The sequence below is a fragment of the Hydractinia symbiolongicarpus genome, chromosome 12 (genome assembly GCF_029227915.1).
Source record: "Hydractinia symbiolongicarpus strain clone_291-10 chromosome 12, HSymV2.1, whole genome shotgun sequence".
Lineage (NCBI taxonomy): Eukaryota > Metazoa > Cnidaria > Hydrozoa > Anthoathecata > Hydractiniidae > Hydractinia > Hydractinia symbiolongicarpus.
Window position 1 is genome coordinate 18743442 of NC_079886.1, and position 22039 is coordinate 18765480.

Consider the following 22039-nt stretch of genomic DNA (forward strand, 5'->3'; position numbering starts at 1 on the left):
ATCATTTTTAGCATACTTTTTTATTAACTGTGTCAATTTTTGTCGAAAATAAAGCAGTTTTAATTTTTGGATAAATTTTGGCCTGAAATGACATTTAGGTGACAAAAAATCAACCTTTTGTACCATCATCATTTTCAGCATACTTTACTTGTTAACTGTACCAGATTTAGCCGAAAATGAAGATGTTTTAATTTTTGGACCAATTTTGGCCTAAAATGGCATTTAGGTGACAAAAATCAAAATTTTGATGTCACCATTATGTTCAGCATACTTTTTTTGTTAACTTTGCCAATTTTTGTTGAAAATGAAGTAGTTTTAATTTTTGGACCAATTTTGGCCTAAAATGGCATTTAAGGTGGCAAAAAACCAAAATTTTGATGTCACCATCATGTTCACCATACTTTTTTTGTTAATTGTGCCAAAATTTGTCAAAAATAAAGTAGGTTTAATTTTTGGACCAATTTTGGCCTAAAATAACATTTAGGTAACAAGAAATCAAAGTTTTGATGTCACCATCATGTTCACCATACTTTTTTTGTTAATTGTGCCAAAATTTGTCAAAAATAAAGTAGGTTTAATTTTTGGACCAATTTTGGCCTAAAATAACATTTAGGTAACAAGAAATCAAAGTTTTGATGTCACCATCATGTTCAGCATACTTTATTTGTTTACTGTGCCAAATTTTGTTAAAAATAAATTAGTTTTAATTTTTGGACCAATTTTGGCCTGAAATGACATTTAGGTAAGAAGAAATCAAAATTTTGATGTCACCATCTTGTTCAGCATACTTTATTTGTTAACTGTTCCAAATTTTGTTGAAAATAAAGTAGTTCTAATTTTTGGACCAATTTTGGCCTAAAATGACATTTAGGTGACAAAAATCAAAATTATTATGTCACCATTATGTTCAGCGTACTTTTTTTGTTAACTGTGCCAAATTTTGTCGAAAACAAATACCAATTTTAGCCTGAAACGTCAATACGAGACTTCCCAGTAGTTAAGGAGCTTGAGTACGAAGTTTACATCTGTGACGGACCAACGTGAAATCCCAGGGTCGATTTTTTCTCAAAAAATGCTCCGAAAGAAAAAAACGACGGTTTTAAAGAATTTCCTACGCCTTTGGGCGCGGAAATTCAATTAAGTCTTTACAAACATTTGTCTGTTAGTTTCATTCTTTTAAAATTTCCCGCTAAAAATCAACAGTGAAAATTTGTGGGCCAAAACATTTTTGGACCAAAATTTTTCCTCAGCCTTAAGGTTGCTAAAATTGAGGAACCGACTTTTATTTTTCCAAGTGTCACGTTAACGTTTTATTTGAAAACAATATTGCAAAAGTTGAAAAATAATCACTCTCAGACACACATAAGGGCGTTGTAGGAGGCACCCCCCCCTTCTATGTTCGCCTTCCGGTTCATCGAAATGAGGAACAACTGTCTAACAATAGTTAAATTGTTACGCGCCACGTAGCTTTTCATCAGTAAAGCTAGAGCAAAATTTGTGAGTTTTCTGGGTTTTTTAAAAATTTCAAAAATTCTTGTGCATGAAAAGGTTAACAAGCACAAACGCAAGATGCAAATTAACCACAATACTGCAGCAGTGTAACAACACATTGCATTTAACCTTGTGAAACCAAAAGCCGAAACGGAGAAAAAATGTTTTGTAACAATGGTCATTGTCACCAAGGAGGTGCACAAATTCAATTTTTATATGTTGAAAGTTTCAATTATCATTTTAAACAATAATTAATACATGATCAAATGCTCAATGACAATATTTATTAACAATGACTGGAAAAATACTAGTTTATTTGAACCCGAAAGTTATATTTTGTTGTTTCTTTAAATATAATCCTCAAAATAATAAATGAAAAATACAAAAAACAACTCACCACTCTATCGTTACCTCCGATAACTCGTCAAGCTCCATTTGAAAAAGCGTGCACGTCAGAGATTTATATTCCTTTTTGTCTAATTGCTTGTGGCTTCAATAATGACATTCAAAAACCTATAATGTCCGATTGCACTGATTTGATTGCTGGTAATTACGCCGCATGTCATTCATGCGTTTCTGTAAAGCAAAACAATATTTATCTGTTCTTAAGACTCCCAACTTTCTTTTTGTTGAAACGAAAGCCTCTAGCTCTTCTCAAACAGAAATACGTATTTCGGAGGTCGTATTGTATTAAAAAGTACACGTGTATTTTTTACATATTTATTTTATTTCTAAGGCTTATCCTGCAAACTAGGACAAACTAACAGATTTAAAAGTTTAAGGTTTTCCGGAGCTGCATGAACGCAAGATTGGGAGGGTGGAATATCAGTGCGATATCAGTAAATTTTGACGAAATACACGTTTTTTTTATAAGCAACATCTTGTAAGCAACATAGGGATTACGACAAACGTGATTAAAAGAAAAGTTTGATTTCGATCTTGCTACATTTGGTCGTCCTGTCAACAAGCAACATCTAAACAACAGTTAAGCCTGTAAAATATAGAAACTTGTGTCTCAGCTAAAATTTTATGTTGCTTATAAAAAAAGAGTGCATTAATATTCTTTTGCTGGGCGCTGTATTGTATTTCGTTTACGGTTATAGAATAATGCATTCGTGAAACACATTTACCTAACCTGGATCCCAGTACCTACCGCAAAGGATGGCCTGGAACAATCTCGACTCTTTTTGGACTTTTATTAAAATCCAGGATAACCTTAGGTTTTACCTCAAAGGATTTTAGGGACGAGAATGTATTTTTTAAATTTCTTTGAACATGCGTTGTAGTGTGATACATTTATCAATTTAGGCCTAATAATCTTGTTACGTTTGAACCTCTTAACCGACTCCTCAATTTGTTGTTGAATGACGCTTAGTCACGTGACTTTGCAACCCCCATCAGTCATCCTAATTAGGTACCAGCTATTACTATGTTGTAAACCACGAAGACACTCACGTTTTTCGCACCCCTTTGATGGCACCTGTACACGTGCAAGACAGCTATTAAGATGCGGTAAAAATGAGCACATTTTATCAGGGTATTATTGATCATATTCCGACAGACTGCGCTTTAAATAACGATTTCATATAATTATATGTGGTTTGTTTTGGGTGATTAAAATGTTGTTTCCGCCCATAAAACAGGTAATTTACTTCTGTTATGATCAAAGTTTCTTTTCATTAATCAGATTAACGATACAATGAAAGATTTATTCATTTCGAATGGCTTACCAGTTTGTATACAAAATGTCTTGAAGCATTTTGATAACACTACTCTAAGCAATTTTGCGTCAAATACGACAATGCAAATAAATTTCTAAACATTCATATACTATTTTCGAGTTACTCTGATTGGCTAAAGAATCGGGGCAAAGTTATTCACTAAAATAAAAAATTGAATTTTTTCTCTAAGTTTGGTTTTGCGTAAGAATGATACAATTCCATTGTACAACTCTCCACCTTTATGTGCTGCTTTGTTGTTACAATGTCATCATGTTGTTAAAATGCAATGTTTCTACTGTATTTCATGGTAATGACATTTTCTTTTGCGGATACTGTATCAATCCGAAACAGTTACTAGCTCGCTCCTGGATTCTAGAAATTAATTTGCTTTAAGAACTATCTTCTTGACGTAACCACATCGTTAGCTTGCAATTTGGTTGACCTTAATGCCGTTATTGTGAAAAATTTCCATAGTTTCGAAACTTTCCGCTGACGTTTTGTAGTTTCCCTAATGCGTTTCAAGAAATTAACTATCGGCCAATGACGAAATGTCTGTCGAATACACAATACAGTGAGTCGAATTGTGTAATTTCGTAAAAATTAAAGAGTATTAAAAGTAGTGATTGCATGGTTTGTAAACTATTTTCATCGAGAAACACAGTTGAAAACTAAAAATTTAGTAAAAAGTTACAAATAGAGACAACTATTTTCATTTCAAAGACATCATATTCAACAATTACTAAATTTTCCTATTTGTAGCCATTTTTACAAAATTAGTGCCCTTATATTCCGGTCACTTCTGTGTTTTAGTATCTTAATAACGACGATAACCATGACTGTCCGCGTCATCATCAGACTCGGACAAGATGGAATAATAAACAACAGAAAATGTAAAGAGTATAAAATTGCATGATGTTCTTAAAAAATAAGAACCAGTTTTTATAATTAATTTTTTAATTTTTTTATAGTGAGTTGGAAAACAATACAATCATTATTAACTGTCATAGAGAATACGTATCAGCTTCTACAAACCACAATGTTCTATGTAACTACTTTCATTAGTTTTATTTTTTATATTTTCTAGCAGCTAATACTTTCTTGATGGTTCCAGGACAACTTTTATTTGGTGCAGCTTTTATATGAGCCCACACAAATACTTTAATAATATCTTTCTAAATAAAAAACGCACTACATCTAAAAATTGCACAAATTTTGAAGCTGCTCGCTAGCTGTCTTAACAACGATGCTAAGATTAATACTAACATAGTTAAATAAAATACAATGACCACAATATTAATATTCTTTATATCATTTAATAGTTAGTTAAAGTTTTTACTTTATATTTCTCTTTCTTGTTATAAGACCATGATGGTATAAATTCTTTTATACATCCATATTATAACTAGATCCAGATCTGTGCAACTGACGTCATTCACAAAAAAACATCTCTTGTTGATATTCTGCAATTTTTGTCTATGTTTACTTAAACAGCATCACTATCCTCATATTCATCATCATCGTCATCATCATCATTACTTTTGAAAACGTGATCATCGCTATAGCCGTATGCTTCTCCATTGATTGTAATACTAGCTGCTATGGAAGAAGTTATATATCAGTATTAAATATTGGTTACAAAATTGAAAATAAACAAAGCTGAAGCATAAATAATACAAAATTTGGATATTAAGAGCGCTAGATTCTAATTCTCTCTTCTCTCTTTGATAAACGGAATCTCTAGTAGGCGGCACCTCTAATTAGGGCGACAATTTCATTTTCACTTAAAAATAACCCTTTCAGTCCTAAGGGTTTTTTTTCTCTATTCCTGCGCAATATTATCACATTTTTACCATAAATTACCATAATTAAATTGTTCCAAATTAAGCAATTGGTAATCTTTTTTGGCCCCCAAAAATCACCCTTTTTCATCAGACAATTTACTACTAAATGTTTTAAAAAAATTATATATGCATAATTATTTCAGGTCACGTGGTCAAAAATGGCAGGTATTTTTTGGGGAAAATTATAAAAATCTTAATTCATCAACTGCTGGCACGCAACTTCCTTCTTCGTACTCCCATTCATTACCTACATCATTTTTATCGTCATCACCTTTCCCAAGTCAACATCAGCATCACTATCATTTAATATAAGTTCAAGAATTTCATCAATGTGTCTAAATTTGCCATTTTGAGTTTCTGTAAAAATGCATTGCAAAATCCTATGGACACGCGGTTTTTTCTCTAATAATGTTATAAACCATTTAATATAAAAAGAGAAAATAAATTAGTTTACTTTCCAAACAGTGTCATCATATTTTAACCGGTTCCTGGATAACATGTCCCCTGTTACATTGCAAGCTATATTTATAGCTATAAGTCTACAAGCCTTAAGTTCTTACATCGTTCGCGCTTAAAGTTATTCTGTAATGAAAAGACTTCGTAGTCGACGCAAAAATAAGTTACTCACGTTCATTTTTTGTGTTCTTCCTCTGCAACATTTTCATACTACTTGTATATTTCTTTTGGCGCGTTAAACCACCGAATATTCCTTTCCATACCTTTCTTGCTTCCACGTTGAATACAACAAACATGAGAAAAATAAAGAAGCCTTGAAACGAGGATAAAATGCAGAACAGCCACTGAAATACATCTCGTAAATCACCAACAGCTAAAACACCGAATATCCAACTCAAACCCAATACAATGATCACTGCGAAAGATGATTTCGCTCGTTTTGCGTTTATCATTTGACGATCTTGGATGGAATCTTTTAGTAATTTATCTCCCGTTGTGATCCCTTTTATAACAGGAACAAAGATGGCGCAATTGATCACCAACACCACACATACTGGCAGAAGTAAGGTGTAGTAGAAGGCGACTCCTTGCACAATACAACTAGTAAGAACGAAGGATGTCTTTTAAAAGAAGTACTGCGATGGAGGTTAACAAGATTTAGCAACAACTTTTAAAAGCTATGCCTTTTAAGTCAAACACAATTTGGGATATGATCCTCAGTAGAAATACTGACATGTACAAACAAATTGAGTTGAACCAAAGTCAGTCTTTAAGTAACATTTTGCCACTTAAAGTCAAAAAGTTTAAAGAGCTATCACTGGAGTATTTTTTTTACTTCACGGTCACAAACTGAATAAGAAGACCGTAACGTAGATAGGTAAATAATCTTTTTTTTTTCGTAACAAGAGGCAGTTTGTAAAGTAATTAGCTAGCTGAGATATTCATGCATTAACAAAGTTACCAACTTGATGCTATCGCTTAGCTAATTTAAAAACAAAAGAATAAGACACTCGTATTTTTCTTTGTTAGATCACAACTTCCAATTATTAAGATAGAAAAATACTTACAATTGAGTATGGTAACCAGGTCTAAAGTTTGCACGTGTTAGATATCCAGTCACACCCACTATTACAAGAGGAATACCTAAAAGAAAACATTCCAGATAGCAGTCGCTGTCCAATGCAACTTTGCAAATTTCGTAAATTTTTGAGGAATTTTTTAATATTGGTTTCAAAAAGGTTGGTAAGATTGGTAAATTCACTTTGTTTACCCTTTTTTCTAAGCAAATATTAAGCTACTAAAGAAATTAAAAACGCGCAAGTAGAGAGATTTGCATGTCAAGAACAACTGCCAATATTACAAGCTTAACCCTTTCATTTCTTGCCACGGGAGGGTGTCTTGGTTGTAATTTTGTCCACATCTATCCTGTTGCATCTATCAAAATATTCCACATTTATTCACGAATAATTTTTGTGATATTCCTTAACAGCAAGTCAAACCTCTTACCCCATGCATAGAGACACATCCATTTAAAGAATCTAGCGTCATTGCCACGTGTGAATACTTTTACTATCGTTCGATACAAGTTTAACGCTTCCACCAGCATCCATGAAAACGAGGTTAAGGTGAAGTAATGCAGCAAACTTGCTATTATATGGCAAAGAGCTGCGTGTTTCGTTTGGTTGATACCCGCAACAAATACGATGAATAAAAACATCAGTGACACGCATAAACATATCAAGATTTTGGCGGGAATCTTTTTGCGTAGTTTGCTAAAAAAAAGACAATAATCAAAATAAATTATAAAAATTATCAAGGATTGATCATATACAAGGCAAGCTCTTTTTACCCTTAGGCTTCGAAAAACGCACATTTGATTCAAAACAAAGCCAAAATACCGACACGTCTATTAGCGATAAATCATGACCCATTTGTGTAACATCAAAGCATAGGCCCATATAAAAAAAAAATTAGCTTTTTCTTTTAGTTTTCTTGAAAAAAAGCTTCGGGGTCTAAAGGTTTAAACCCATGTCCATTTTGTTCCATTTTTGCCCCACTTTTAGTTTTTTTATTTCGCAATGTTCACACAATAGTCTGTGAAATCACTTTGGAAACTTAACATACAAAAAGATTTCAACGTTGCGCAAATCGTAAAGGCAATAAGTGTGTAAAAAACAGAACACTAAACACTTACGCAAAGCAGACAAATGTTATCAAAGTTAATCCCAATCCAAGTATAGAAACTAAGCAGCCCACAAAACTATATACTCTTAACTCGGTTGGGTTTTCATATTGTTGTAACGGATCAAGCAACAAAGCAAAGTTGGTTAGATGGTTGCATTTGCATGTTACAATACCATCAGCAGATGTACTGGCCTTGTAGCAACCTTCTCTTGACCATGTAGCGTATGAAGAATTTACTAAGAAAACAATGTGGAGATTCTGATGCACGTTGAACAACTACTGTATATAATGGATTTTATATTTTATGTATGGCTAATTTACAAGTTTAAAAATTTCATCGCAGTTATTTTTTGGGTGCTTTAACTTAGTGTAGATATTTACAGCTACAGTAGTCTCTCTGTTTAAAAGTTAAACAAACAAACAAACAAACAAACAAACAAACAAACAAACAAACAAACAAACAAACAAAACAAACGCATACCTATTTTCCAAAATCGGCATGATATATCTCCTTCTCCGTTTCCTTTTCTTTTTAACTTTATTACCACAGGTTCTTTTAAATTTTTGATTTTATTCCCTACTATAGTAGCGGAGATGATACTACTTTGTATGTCAACATTTCTATGAAACAATGTTTGGTCTCGTAAAACGTAAAAATAGGCTTGTGTGTCTTCTTTAATGTTTTTTACGGCGGACGAAGGTACGGAGATTGATTCAACGTTCTTTTTATCGTTATTGAAGGAACCAATCATATCAGTTTCGGAAGAAACAGAAAACTTCACTTCTTTTTTATCAACCTTGGTCACACCAAATGTTATATCTTTCTTAGCAACAACCATAAAACGTTGACCTTTTTTTAAGTTAAAGGAGCTGCCCAGGGTGTTAACTTGCTGGAGTAATACAGACGCTGAATCAGAATTCAATTCTTTTTGCTGTTGTAGCAAGGAATCAATAACCGTCAATATATTTCCAGCAACCTGAAGCAACATAATCAATTACCCATTGATGTAGTGGAAAAAGATGATTTTTTTAATAGACTATAAAAGCATGTGGAAAAACGATGATGCAAGCAGGATAACTTGACCACGCAATAAGGTTACAAAACTCATAAACGCGTCTGGGGCGAGTTTTTTGTTTAAAAAGACAAAGAAAGGGGTTTTTGGTGGGTGATAATCAGGACAGCAATGGTTAACTGACCACGTGACAAGTTCAAACTTGTAAGTTACCTGTTCGTCGGATCCGATTAATTTGAACATCTTGCTTATCAATCCAGTGATCATTTTGATTTGCTTCTCTTTGATTGGACCACGATTCTTTTTGGAAGCGATTTTCGCAAGAGAGCTGGATACTTTTAAAATATTGCTTTGGTTCACAGTAATCTAAAAGTAAGGGAAGAAGTTTAACTCAAAGCTTGTGCATTATTTACATAATAACAAACCATATTTCATAGGTCTTTTATTGGTTAAAAAACACTATTTTAACTTTAATTGCTTTCCTCCATGTTTGACATCGCAAGCAGAATGTGAGTTTGTGAGGTATTTAATTGAACTAATGAACCATATTCATGTTCTTAGTAAAAAAGACGAGATTTTTAAAATAAAGATATTTTGAAACATTTCCAACAAATCCAACGAAATATTTTCTTTTCAATTAGTATTTTCGTCGGAAGTAATTTATTACAGAGATTGTAGATAGTGAATTAACTCTGCAAAAAACGTGAAGATGCTTATCAAATAAGACAAAATGAAATCCTACCCTTTCAAGGTTGTTTAAATCCAAATCTTTGGGTGCACATTTACTTAAGTCTAATTTAGACCAGTATGCACCTTTAAACTTGTCATACAAACAAAACCTTTCGAAATTATTTTTTCCATGTAAGCCACCATATATGCAAGTGCGGACAACTTTTTCGAGAGCTTTCGTTTTTGGAAATTCATATTTTCCTCTGCTATTAGCATCACCAACAAGTTGAACTTCACAATATCCTAAAAAATTCTTCAGCGCTATAGTAGTTATCATGGGATAAGAGCCAATATAATGAGAGTCAACAATGTAATGACAAGGTAAATCATGTGAGAGGTGGTTGAGGGGGGAGGTGGAGAGATATATCATGCGGGGCGGAGGGCTTTTGAAACTGACAAAATTACACCGTACCTTCGGCTTTGACTATCACTGGTTCGTCTGTTTCTACAGAAGGAGCTGTAAAATAAAATATGTTTGAAATCGCTAATAAATAGCTACTTCGTGTTAAACCTTCACGAAATTTCGATAGCGAGAAGTATGTAAAACGTACGAACCTGTGGATTTTTCCACGAGTAACGACTAATTTCTTAGTATTATTATAAACTAGTCGTTGCCCGTGGAAAAATCCACGGGTTCGCCCGTCCTTTATGTTTACCCGTCGCAACAAAGCGGATAAAAATATATCGCATTTGACATTCGTGTTTCCGTAACATAATTTTCTAACTCAGCGGGGGTTCCGCGCAGAGACAGACAGACGGAATACGGCTATTATAATAGAGATTGACCTACAAATGTTGTATTTGTATCAATCTAGTGTATAGCGTACCTGGTGTGCTTTCCAACTTGGTTTGCACTGTCAATGCACGTGTTTTGTGACAGTCTCCTAAAACAAGATAGCACCGAAATAGTATTTCCTGTAAAAATACAGAAATCTTTTTCCCATTTTGTCCGTTATCTCCCATGCATTCCACAGTAAGGCAACAACATTTTTTAGTTTTTATTTAAATTTTAGTACTATTTATGTTTTTTAACAGATTCTTAATTCAGTGATGGTAAAATATAAATTTTTAAAGCTGATTTCTAAGGCTCGCAACTTCTTGTCCTAAAGCTCTTTAAATTAAACATACCAGGCTTATCTAAAAGGAGTTTTGACAAAAAAATGATGCCACGTAGCACTGAGCATGTATCTAGACTACATTAGTAATGGAAAACATAACGGTCTATCATAACGTTGAAAATTTTTCAGAAGGTTTTTTTTTTCAAATCGTACAACTCAACAGTTTCTTAAAGCTTTGGAAGTGCCTGGAATCTTTGAGCTGGTTGCCTAATAAAAAGCATTCACCAGGAGTTACTGTTTACTAGACTGGACGTTTATTTCTTGAGTTACTGGCTTTCCCATATAAGCAGCACTGTAATTTGAGGCACAAGTTGCCATGACTTTTTAATCACTTTGTACTGGCTGTTGCGTACAAGATGCTTCGTTTTTTAAAAGAGATCAACCTTATGTTGCTTAAAAGATGTTGCTTATAAAAAAGCGTGTATTGTCTAAGGCATCAATTCGCGAAGGCGTTAATACACGTTTTCTTCGTAAGTAAGAATGATAAAAATCAGATCAGGCTGAAATATTCTTAAATTTTATCAATTTACAGGCTGAGATTATTCTGTGTATGAAGTTAGAAACCAGTTAGAAGATGTAGAGACAGACTTGCACGTGGAAATTGAAGAACCCGACCCATTTGGTGGTGGATGCTTTATTAGTTCTGATGCGCAGTTGAAAAAAAAGCTCCATAATAATTCTATCTTTGAAAAATCAGCATGCTTAATAAAGTCTTAATTTTTGCGTTAATCCCAGCCTGATATTCTTTTAAAAGATATTCTAAAGCGCGTATGGTCACATACCTTTTAAATAAGAAAATAGTGTATAACATATCATTTTTTTAACAAAAAGATTAATAATAATAAAGTTTTATGGAGCATTTACACTTACTGGGGTTTGGTTCACGAAAGCATGATTTACACTTGGCAACATAAAAATACGATTTCGGTCGACAACATTCCCAATTCTGTTTACCATTCGAGCATTGAATAAAACATTTTGGATGGTCTGGCCATGTGTAGTTACCGTCGGGTTTTGCAGTCTTGTTTCTATAGTGACATAGGCGGGTTGCTAAGAGTGAAAAACAAACAAACAAATGAATTAACTGTAGGAGGAAAACGAAAGTATTGGACTTTTCGTATTAAACATTACTTACTGGATAGTGTCGGAACTTCATCTATCTGTAACGAATGTTCTTTCGTCACATGTGTTTTAGCCGGTGAAGCTTTTTGCAGCGTCATTTTTTCGTCGGTAGTTATGCCCATTGACGTGGATGTGCCGCTATTTTCCGTCAAAAGAAATGTTTGGGTTGGTGTTTTTCTTGAACTTTTTACTGGAGAAGCTTCCGTCGTATTTTGTTCCGTTTGTGTCGACAGCTTTTTTATCGGTAAGTTGGTTTTTGTGTCCGTTGTTGGTATGATTGTCTCCAAGGCCTTTGTTTCTGTTGCCGTCGTTTCTGCACCCATCGTTTCTGAGTCCGTTGTTTCTGCAGTCATCGCTTCTGTTGTTGTTGTTGTTGTTGTTTTTGCTGTTTTAGTTGTAGTTGTAGCTGCTAATGCTATTCTGTTGATCAATATTTCATCATTTGCTTCAGTTGACGAGCTGGTTTCAGTAGAAGAACTTCTGCCAAGGAAGTCAATGCCAGTTGTGTTAGATAAAGCAAACTTTCCGGTTGTTGTATTGGAAGTGACGACTAAATTTGATGTTGTAGGTAGGACTGACTTCCATGCTGTGAAAACAAGATAAACTATCCCTGCTAATATACAGACAAAATCATTATTTTCTTTATTTTTTAAATAAGGAACAAAAGCGTCAAACGGTCAAACGGTGACGAACTTTGAATTTGTTGTCTTATCTCAACATATTGCGCCACAATTGTGGGTACAATACTATGAAAGGGCTGATAAGATATTTCAATGCATATACAATATGAAGACATGTAGCGTTTTAAATTTTGGTTCAAACTGCCTTAAGTTTTTCAGGCTTTATAAAAAAAGAAAAAAATGGCTCACATCATTTTATTTCATTCATTTCCACATATAATGTAACATAAAATAATTATGTTCTCAGAAGTTTTCCAGGTTTTAAAAACCTTGCAATAGCTCTCTTACCGTTTTTCGCCTCACATGTGTACGTTATTACGATACTGTTGTTGAACATACCACATGTATCATCTATCTCTGCAGATCTTGTTATTCTACACTGAATCTTCCTATCACAAGTTTTGATCATGAACTCGTGAAAAGCTAATAACGCGCTGCATTTGTTATTACTTTCATTATTGCTGGAGCATTTGAATGGCGTTATCTTAACAAGATTGCCGTCCCAACATAATAAGATAAATTTTCGGGAGCAGACATTTCCTACAACATAAAGATTTTAAAATACATTTAAAGATATCTGAACTTGCAATCAGAATTACCGTAATGCAAATAACTCTTTCAAAAGAGACTAGGCACAACAATGCATGTGAAAGAATTCGCGCCAAAATTATTTACGTAATGAATGTAAAGAAAGAATTATTTTTAAGTGCAAATATATTTACGCATTACCTGTTATTTCTGTTGATATTGATTCGAGAAGTGCTAAAATACAGATAGAGAAGTTACCAATGAAATAATAACGAGGAAATGCCGCAATTTATCACGATTTTATTCACGATTTTTAAATCGTTTTGATGTTTTCACTAGAACTGTATTTCGCTTTTTTTTCAATCCAATTTTTTCAAGGATCTGCATTTTAAAATAACGTAGCCAGCTAACGCCACCCTTACTGCAACATGTGAACCTGCGACGGAAAAAGGTGGTCAAACCCCATTAGTACAAAAATCGGTGATAAAGTGACCAAGTGATTTTTGGTTATTTGACAAATATTTTGTACCTCTATGATTCCAGACTTCACCTTAAAATTGTTAGCAACTGTGTTTAACGTCTATTACTGCTACTACTCTTTTTAATAGAAAACTCTGCAATGTAACCAAATTAGGTTGTAAAATGGAAAATACATTGTTTTAGCTAACTTTGATATTATTACACTAGCTCGCAGATGCTAGGGTATTCAAATACAGCTGTCCGCCCCAAAATGGAAATTTTTGCCTCTCTGAGCACCGACACGGGATTAGTCGTGTGTTCGAATCTCATCTTGGTAACTATTTTTACTTTTTTTTTTCTTTTTACTATCTCGCCTGCGAGGATGTGTTTCCAACTCGTAACTAACTAACCAAATGGTCAATTGAAACGTCACAAATTTAAACTTCATACCTAAACTCTCTAAGTACTTAGAAGTCATCGGCCAAAATTGGTATTTGTTTTCGACAAAATTTGGCACAGTTAACAAAAAGAAATAATGCTGAACATAATAGTGACATCGAAATTTTGCTTTTTGTCACCTAAATGTCATTTTAGGCCAAAATTGGTCCGAAAATTAAAATTACTTTATTTTCAACAAAGTTTGGCAAAGTTAACCAAAAAAGTATGCTGAACATGATAGTGACATCAAAATGTTAACTTTCAACCATGAATGATAGGCTGTAATTTTTCTTTTTTCTAGTAATTTGTTTTTTTTTAACCAAAGCTATTTCCTTTTTCGAACAATTAAGATCGTATATTATTTTTCTTTATTTTGCTTTTTCTCACTAAGTGACTTTCTTATAACCCGTTTTTTTTTTTTTTTTTTTTTTTTTTTTTTTGGGGGGGGGGGGGAGGGTTTACTGAATTTCAAAAATTTTAGGTGGAGCTTGTGGTCTTTCTTCTTCCTGTCAGTCAGCATACTCCAGCTTCGTAACAGAAATCACAATTTCATAGACAGCTTTTTATAAACTTTGTTGGCGAGCTAGTTTACGTATATTATACGTCTTGTTGTTATTATTGAGAAGTTGTTGGGAACATAATGAAAACAAATAACACTCGAATAATAAGAACAGTAGGCTCGGCCTCTAAAGTCCTACTAAAAACTGCGTATTCAGTTATGTAATATTCGCCCTCTAATTGAAAACGAGACTTAAAGCGAATGGCAAAAAGTTTCGAGCTGTCAAATTATTAACTCCAGAGAAGCATTTTCTCAAAACAAACTGTGTCCAACATTTAAATTCACATCAATATGATGCCACTTAATACGATTTTAAATTCAAAAATTTAAAGTATAAATATAAAAATTATATATATATATACCAAGCTTGGTGGAAATAATCAACATCAGCAGAAGTTTCATTCTGTGGTATCAATTTCCTCGGTTTACATGAACGGCGGCAACTTTAAAAAAGCTTTGTCGTAAAAAAAATATTTCACGTCGATATTAAATCTTCAAATTAATGAAATATTTACCTACTTGCCACTGTGTATAACCCCCTTGCAAACCGTACGCCTTAGTAGAAAAAATGCCCAACGCGTTTTTATTCAGGGGGATATATATTCTCAAACATTAATATTTATAAACTGAAGAGTGCAAAAAAACCAAGTGAGCAACAACTCGTGGTTAAACAGTGTTGAATAGACTGACATAATTAATGAATGTGTTTGCATAATTAATAAAAAGTTGGAGCATGATAGTATACGATGGTACGAGGTTTGACGTCATTTTACATGACTCACTTTGAAGTTTTGTTTTGTTTTTGTCATTTTAATATACGTTATTTTATAGGCAATCCACTTTTTATAGTATCAGAACGTCTAAATTTCAGCAGAAGCTGGACGTGCTTATTTTTTTACACTTTTTAATCTCAAATGTTCTTTTTTGTGATCTTCAAAAAAAATTTGTGCGAAATTAAATAGATAGATAGATAAGATATATTTCGCAGTTAAAAAAGAATACAATTAGGTTACTAAAATTATAAATACATTGGCCGGAGCAAGTAGAAGACGTGGACCGTTTTATCATCAAGCCCCGTTGGTTGAGCTATTTACAGCTTACAATGTGTTAAAAATTTAAAAATATTGAATTAAATTAGGATAAACGATTAAAAATATTGAGCTACATCATTTTCAATTTTGAGCATGAGATTCTTTGATACCTTTTTAAATTGTTCTAAACCAATATTCATTTGACAATTATTGTCTAAAATTCTCTTCCACAATAGTGGTCCTTTATTTTTTATGGAATAGATTCTCAATTTCGGAGTAGTTTTTGGTATAACAAAGTTATCTTTCGAGTACCTTGTGTCATACTTAAATGAATGTTAAATGAGGGAAATTTGTCAGCAAATGCTAACGGACATGAAGCGATTTTTATCTTAAACATAAAGAGTATATTTTGATAAGAATGGGAATTTGAAGTCAGATATAAAGATGGTGACGAAGGTTTTCTGATTGGAAGAAATGATGGTATTAAAATTCTGATGTAAAAGTATACATTTTAATTTCGCAGACTACAATATATGAGATCCATTACTAAAAGTTAAGCAGGTACTAATAGGAGATTATATACGTGACTAGTCGTTGCCCGTGGAAAAATCCACGGGTTCGCCCGTCCATTATATCTTCTCGTCGCAACAAAGTGGATAAAAATATATCGCATTAGGTATTGGTGCGCATTATAAAAATTTCGTGATTTCGTTACGGGACGCGGCTCTCGCGGACACACAGACAAAATACGGCTATTATTAAAGAGACGTTTGGGTTGTTTATTTAACCTCTTATGTATAAAGTTTTTGGAAAGGTTTAAGATATTTGGGCTTAACTCATGCACTACCTTTGTCACTGCATTGTTACCGGTGGTGTTCATGAATGTTTTGTTTGTTATCCTTTACAACAAATATAGCAAAGATCCTCGGTTTCTCAGTAGACGCATGGACGTGCCTTGATAAACTTTTATCTGAATATATACGCCATCCAGAGAGTTTACTGAGAACAAGTACGGTGTGTTATAAAAAAGGGTCCCTTACTACGAAGTATCAACTACATTGTTATTGAAAATTATTAGTTATTATTTATCTATTTATTTATGTAAATAGCGTAATTTTGACAATGTTAGTTGATATTAAAAGGTTTTCTCGTCACTCGTAACACTTCTTTACATTTCGCCAGATACTAAAGAAACCATTGAAGGTATTTTATTTCTATACAGTTAGCTCCTGGTAATTCGAAAACCGGATTACTCGAACTTTCATTATCTCAACCCATTTTCTTGGGTCCCTTGAACTTGTTAATACTTTCTTCTTTCTTATAAAAAATTCCGGCCTGCTCGAATCTCGAATAACTCGAACATTCGAACATTGGACCCATTCTTCGACTTGGACTTTTTACTGGAGAAAAGAAAATCAAAGACTACATAAATGTCAGATTTTAAATTTTTTTAATTTTTATTAATGTAATACAGATAGATAATGTTGTCTGTAAAGGAAAATTCAATTTACAAGGGACTTGCATGCCTTTTTCATAGCCAATGGACCTCTTCCAGGTAACTTTAACTCAAACTATAATTTCATTTTAGACTAAATTCGACTTAACAGAAGCTTCGTTTAACTCAAACATTCGTTAAGTTGAACTATTTTCCTCGGTCCCATAGAGGTTCGAGTTACCGGGAGTTAACTGTACCTGTTTTTTTGGGGCATGTTTATTGTTCGGCTGTACGTGTTTAGTACTTAACATTTTCCATATAAAAATACTGTTGTTGTTTTCAACGTGTCTTATACACCCATCTTTAGTGTTTCCATTAAAAAGACACTTTCTGTAGGAAGAAGAAATTTTTTCTTTAACAAAATTTTCTAAAAACAAAAGTGTTCTAAAATCTTAAAATTTAGGAGTGAACAATCTACTATACGTGGGCGGACCACGTTTTTCTAAGTATTCTTTCAACTTGCCAGCATTTCTCACTCTTTCATTGTAACTTTTAAGTACAGGATATTTATCGATAAAGTTTTCGTATTTCTTTAAGTTGTATGGCAACTGCAGCGTCTCGATACTGTTGACGATCATAACATCTCCCAGTGTCAACTGAAAAAAAAATATTAATTGGTATTAGGGGGAAAATCGTCAGTCAGCACAATATTTCATCACCACTTAAGGAATATAAAAGATATTTATGGAATATTTGTATATGATTACGGTCTTCTTCTAGATTTTTTTTTTTTTTTTTTTTTAAAGGAATGTTAAATCTCTCTTAATAAAAGCATGTACAGTAATAAATAAAAGTAATAAATTTATTTATATATTATATAAAAACGAGTTAAAAATTTTTCGTGAAGATGATGTAGACTAAAAAGATTCGAGAAGGAGATAGCTGCGAGAACGATCGATATCTTCTATATAAAATGTTTTTTAGAATACACTGTGTCCTTATTGTGGGCGTCATAAAGACCAAAGAAGTGTTGCATAGGAGGCTGACTGGAAAATAGAGGTCCAATCCCTTCAAAGGCTATAATCTATCGATGGGTGCATTTGATGTTTTTTGTAAGCTCTGGGCACATAAAATAAATAACTAACGACCGCTTTTCACCGAAAATGGTCGTAACGATGGACGTAAAAAAAAGTTAAATATGTTAAAAATATTGAAATTAATGTTAATATTAAATCTGAAAATCTAAAAAAGGCATATATTGGGGAAAAATTTTAGCTGTCTTTTATTAACGAATATTTGAAAAATTGCCCGTTATGGTGGTGTGTTTCTTATAAACAACATATCCGCTAAATAGAATTCCATCATTAAGTTTTTAATAATTATTTTTTTAATAACACAACTTGAGATTTTATTGCAGTATGATTGTCTAACCTGCTGCCAAATTACCTCCGCAAACTTTTTAAACTTGTTAGCTTTTGGTGTTTCTGTGAAATTAATTTTATAAAGAAAAGTATATTCTACAAGGTAAGTGAAAAGAGAAAAAAAAGAATAAAAGAAATAACAAGAAAAATAAAATAATTTTCCCAAAACAGGTATTTTAAGGCCGCCCAATATTTGCTTTTTAGTATGCGCGTTAGATTTTTTTTTTAACTGCGACGCGTGTTTTAAAGCTGCTTCCTATTACGGTTTATGACTGTAGCTCCCAACATTTGAATGTCGTCGCTCAATATGCTCAATTTCCATTACATTAAAGATGGCAGCGTCTTCTGAATTTTCATTGGTCGTTAAATTTGACCAATTGTAAACGCTTGGAGGTTGACTCGTCTTAACTTCAAAGAGTGCCAAAATACAGGTGTTACAGTCAGAAAAAATTGCGCATGCTCAGATAGGAGCTTGACTGCTAGAACGCCGTAGCCAACAACTCTAATAACCTAGAGATTTTAAGCATCGACATACAAAGTGATTTATTAGGAAATTGCTCTTCATGAAAGCCATGCGAAGAAGATAGTAGAGAAGAAATATACTTACATTGTTTCCAACCAAGAAACTTTTTCCATCATTGTTTTTCTTCAAAAACGTTTCCAGCAATTTAAATGCTCGTGGAAGGTAGTTGTCAAATAGATTTTCCAATTGCTTGTTCTACGTGAAGAAAATAGTCAATTGAAAAAGTGGAATGTATAATGCTAGGTACAATCAGGCATTATCACACTTCAGTCTGAATTTGTTTCGTAATCTCTATTTTCTATTCTCTTATACATTTAACTGACGATAGGGAATATTCAGGGTTTTGGAAAAAGGTGAATCAGGTTAAATGACATTGACTTGCTTTGTCTCGTTTACTGATTTTTACAATTAAGTGTCTTGATAATCCTTCCGACTTTGTCTAAATTCCGCTATTACTATTATATGAGATTCTATACACGCAGTTAGCTATCCATGTAAAGGTTTTTCTGTGAAGGCCAGCACTTGTTACTTACATTTTAAAATATTTTTTTATAACTTCGATTTATACAACCTGTATTTTTTTACACAATCTGTATTTTTTGTAAAACCTGTATTTTTTATATACAACCTGTATTTTTTATACAACCTGTGTTTTTTATATAACCTGTATTTTTTATACAACCTGTATTTTTTATACAACCTGTATTTTTTACCTTCTCCTCCTCCGTGTTTTTCCAGAAGTATGCGCCCAATGATTGTTCTTGCGAGTGTTTCAATGTGTCCAACACCTGATCGATAATTGCTTTCTCTTGATTGGTGGAGCCATATAAATCATACGCATTTGCCAGATATCGCGTAATGCTATGAGATTGGCAAATTACCTCATCATCAACCTCGAGGGAAGGAAGTTGTCCCATGGGAAACAATTTATCTAGTAAATAAAAATATTATTAGTGAGGTATCTTTCACTTAAAAAGATTGAAGCTGTATTATGTATAAATAAGAGTTTCTGACCGCATAGCATAAATGAGCCATTCTCAACTCTATCACCCAAACCCTCTCTTTTAATTTCGTCACAAAAATTTGGAGTCAATGTTAAGAATCTGTTTTATCATAAATTGTTTACTTACCGTTTTCTTTTATCGAGGGAACGTCAGTAAAGCCGTATCTCTTATCTTCATACTCAACACCAGCAACTGCGAAAAGCATTCGAATAGGCTCGCCACGAGCTGGTAAGTCGAAGTAGTGAAGAGTGTATTTTGGCGCCATTTTGTAAATGAATACTCTACGAAAAACAAAACATTGATTTCTCTAGTGTAAACGCTAGGTGCGTAATTATCCTGCATAAAAACACTTTCGAGTCTCCAATCACTTTATTATTATTATTATTGAAATTATTTACTCGGGATAGCCTCTTCAGTTCCTATTTGTATTCCTATCCACGAGGGTCCTGCGAAGGAGGTCCTAGCGCATTTAGATTCCCCATTTGAACTACGAAAGGCGTGCAAGCACAACAAGATCTCCCGCACTGGAAGCGACTGTTTTACAGTGCCCCCCCCCCTCCGCAATATTAATATTTAAAGTTCATGCCATTCAGGTTTATACAATTTTTTTTTTGAATTTCGTTTATTAAGTAGATTTACTTCAATTGGATTACACACATACCCGCCCGTCATGATAGGAGATCCGATCAGGGTGAACCAATATCAGTAGAGAATGGTAAAAGGGTGTGATGTGTTGAACATTTATCTACCTGTATACGCCTACCGCTAACAAGTCACATGTAGCGTAGGGACCACGGATCGAGCACTGCACTCTACTGATTAGTATATTAGCGACGCATAAATAGCTTCACTTCAATTTGTTCTTGTTTTTTTTCTATATTTTCAGCGTTCTTTATTTATTTTCTAGTACATTCTGAAGTACAAGTTATGCTAAGTCGCAATAATTGATTCTTCAAAACTTCTGCCTTGACAGTGCTGTAGGAAGCTGGGGGCAAGTACAACAAGACGTATGATATACGCAAACAACCTCGCCAAAAAAGTGTATAAAAAGCTTAAGTTAGACACGACATATTTTGCTATTCGGATAGGCAATAATATTGATAGAAAATTTCTCGAAATTTCAATTTTCGTTAGGTCAGTCTGTAAACATGTCCTCGCGGGCGAGATAGTAAAAAGAAAAAAAAAGTAAAAATAGTTACCAAGATGAGATTCGAACACACGACTACTCCCGTGTCGGTGCTCAGAGAGGCAAAAATTTCCATTCTTGTAGGACACATTTGCGTTTTAATACAAGCTCACGAGCTTGTAATAAATTTTTTTTAAAGGCGGTTTTGTCGCCCCTTAAAAAGCCAATTCGTAGCGTTGATTTTATTGCAAACTAAAATAGATTTCAAAACAAACTTTCTTCCTACGGCACTGTGAAAGTTGTATTTATCCAAGTCGTTGTTTCTTGTTGTTGTTGTCGGTAAAATTTTAACCTTACCATTTTTTTCTTACTTTGTTCTTATTTGTAAGCCTTCATCATTGTTTTGTTTCTATTTTTAAGCTTTTTTTGGAACTTTACATAATTTTGATACGAAGTCCTAAAAGACTTGAAATATGACGTCGAAAAATAAGCAAAAACATTCAAGAAAAGCTGCAATCTCTCAACAGAACATTCTAGCACTTTTTGTGGGTTTCGCGCCATAAAAGAGGGTTCAAAGTCCAATTTACCTCACTGCCAAAAATTAAAGATGGTATGCTAATTCTGAAATCGCGTGCCTGTCGCAGAAATATGAAAATAAAATATATCGTATTTGTTTGTTTTTTAAAAAACGTACTTGCATATAAATATTAAACTTTTCGTTAGGTGTTTTATTTGCACAGGATAGCACAGCAGAGAGGACCTCTAAAAAGTTGCCCTGGGTTTTTATTTCCCTTGGTTTTACCCAACATAAATAGGAATGACGTTTTTATCGTTAAATGTTTTAAAAAGAAAAAAAGAAAATTATACATTTGTTTTTCTTACTTCTAGTTGTCGCGTGTCTCTACTGCTCTCTTGTAAATGTGCTTAAGGAATGTTACATATCAAGTATTTCAACAAATAAGATTCAGGTTTACCCTGGTTTACATTTTCGTTCATGAATCAAAAGGTTACACTGCAGCTAAGTGTTTATACAAGTTAAAATGCGTGGAAACCGGGCCTTACAGTCAGCACTTATTCTGTTCATTCAAGATATCATTAAGATTAATTGATCACATTTTTGCACAGCTTTGCAATACTCGTAACTATCTCGGAGAAAATAA

At 33.3% G+C, this 22039-nt stretch overlaps 2 protein-coding genes across 4 annotated transcripts; both read right to left on the reverse strand.

Annotated features, from left to right (window-relative positions):
* Nucleotides 1–4405: 4405 nt before the first annotated feature.
* Nucleotides 4406–14816, reverse strand: LOC130622122 (adhesion G-protein coupled receptor G6-like). Of its 2 annotated transcripts, none has more exons than XM_057437527.1 (15): nucleotides 14702–14816; nucleotides 13085–13117; nucleotides 12644–12895; nucleotides 11689–12261; nucleotides 11424–11603; nucleotides 10263–10319; nucleotides 9848–9892; nucleotides 9449–9678; nucleotides 8920–9072; nucleotides 8175–8670; nucleotides 7704–7929; nucleotides 7016–7281; nucleotides 6577–6652; nucleotides 5682–6109; nucleotides 4406–4805 (listed from the first exon to the last, which is right to left on the reverse strand). In XM_057437527.1, exons 1-15 carry the CDS (start codon nucleotides 14739–14741, stop codon nucleotides 4696–4698), a joined length of 3165 nt encoding a protein of 1054 aa, XP_057293510.1. In that variant the 5' UTR covers nucleotides 14742–14816; the 3' UTR covers nucleotides 4406–4695. The 2 variants fall into 2 exon arrangements, with proteins under 2 accessions (XP_057293510.1, XP_057293509.1); XM_057437526.1 differs by having other exon boundaries at nucleotides 4406–4808.
* A 1987-nt stretch (nucleotides 14817–16803) lies between these two features.
* On the reverse strand, nucleotides 16804–21875 carry LOC130622353 (glutathione S-transferase 1-like). 2 transcript variants are annotated; one of them, XM_057437811.1, is made up of 5 exons: nucleotides 21762–21875; nucleotides 19880–20034; nucleotides 19463–19680; nucleotides 18834–18944; nucleotides 16804–17461 (listed from the first exon to the last, which is right to left on the reverse strand). In XM_057437811.1, the coding sequence occupies exons 2-5, from the start codon at nucleotides 20016–20018 to the stop codon at nucleotides 17258–17260; spliced, it is 672 nt and encodes a 223-aa protein (XP_057293794.1). In that variant the 5' UTR covers nucleotides 20019–20034; nucleotides 21762–21875; the 3' UTR covers nucleotides 16804–17257. The 2 variants fall into 2 exon arrangements, with proteins under 2 accessions (XP_057293794.1, XP_057293795.1); XM_057437812.1 differs by having other exon boundaries at nucleotides 21747–21794.
* Between the last annotated feature and the right edge of the window lie 164 nt (nucleotides 21876–22039).

Excerpts from the sequence above, each read along its gene's own strand:
- LOC130622122 (XM_057437526.1), bottom strand. The coding sequence starts at position 14,741 with ATGAAACTTCTGCTGATGTTGATTATTTCCACCAAGCTTG. Across the intron at positions 11,604-11,688 it reads TGAAGTTCCGACACTATCCA|CAACCCGCCTATGTCACTAT; the intron begins GTAAGTAATGTT and ends TTTCACTCTTAG. Across the intron at positions 7,930-8,174 it reads ATGCCGATTTTGGAAAATAG|TAAATTCTTCATACGCTACA; the intron begins GTATGCGTTTGT and ends TTGTTTTCTTAG.
- LOC130622353 (XM_057437811.1), bottom strand. The coding sequence starts at position 20,018 with ATGGCGCCAAAATACACTCTTCACTACTTCGACTTACCAGCTCGTGGC. Across the intron at positions 18,945-19,462 it reads AAAACACGGAGGAGGAGAAG|AACAAGCAATTGGAAAATCT; the intron begins GTAAAAAATACA and ends TTCTTCACGTAG. Across the intron at positions 17,462-18,833 it reads GTTTCTTGGTTGGAAACAAT|TTGACACTGGGAGATGTTAT; the intron begins GTAAGTATATTT and ends TTTTTTTTTCAG.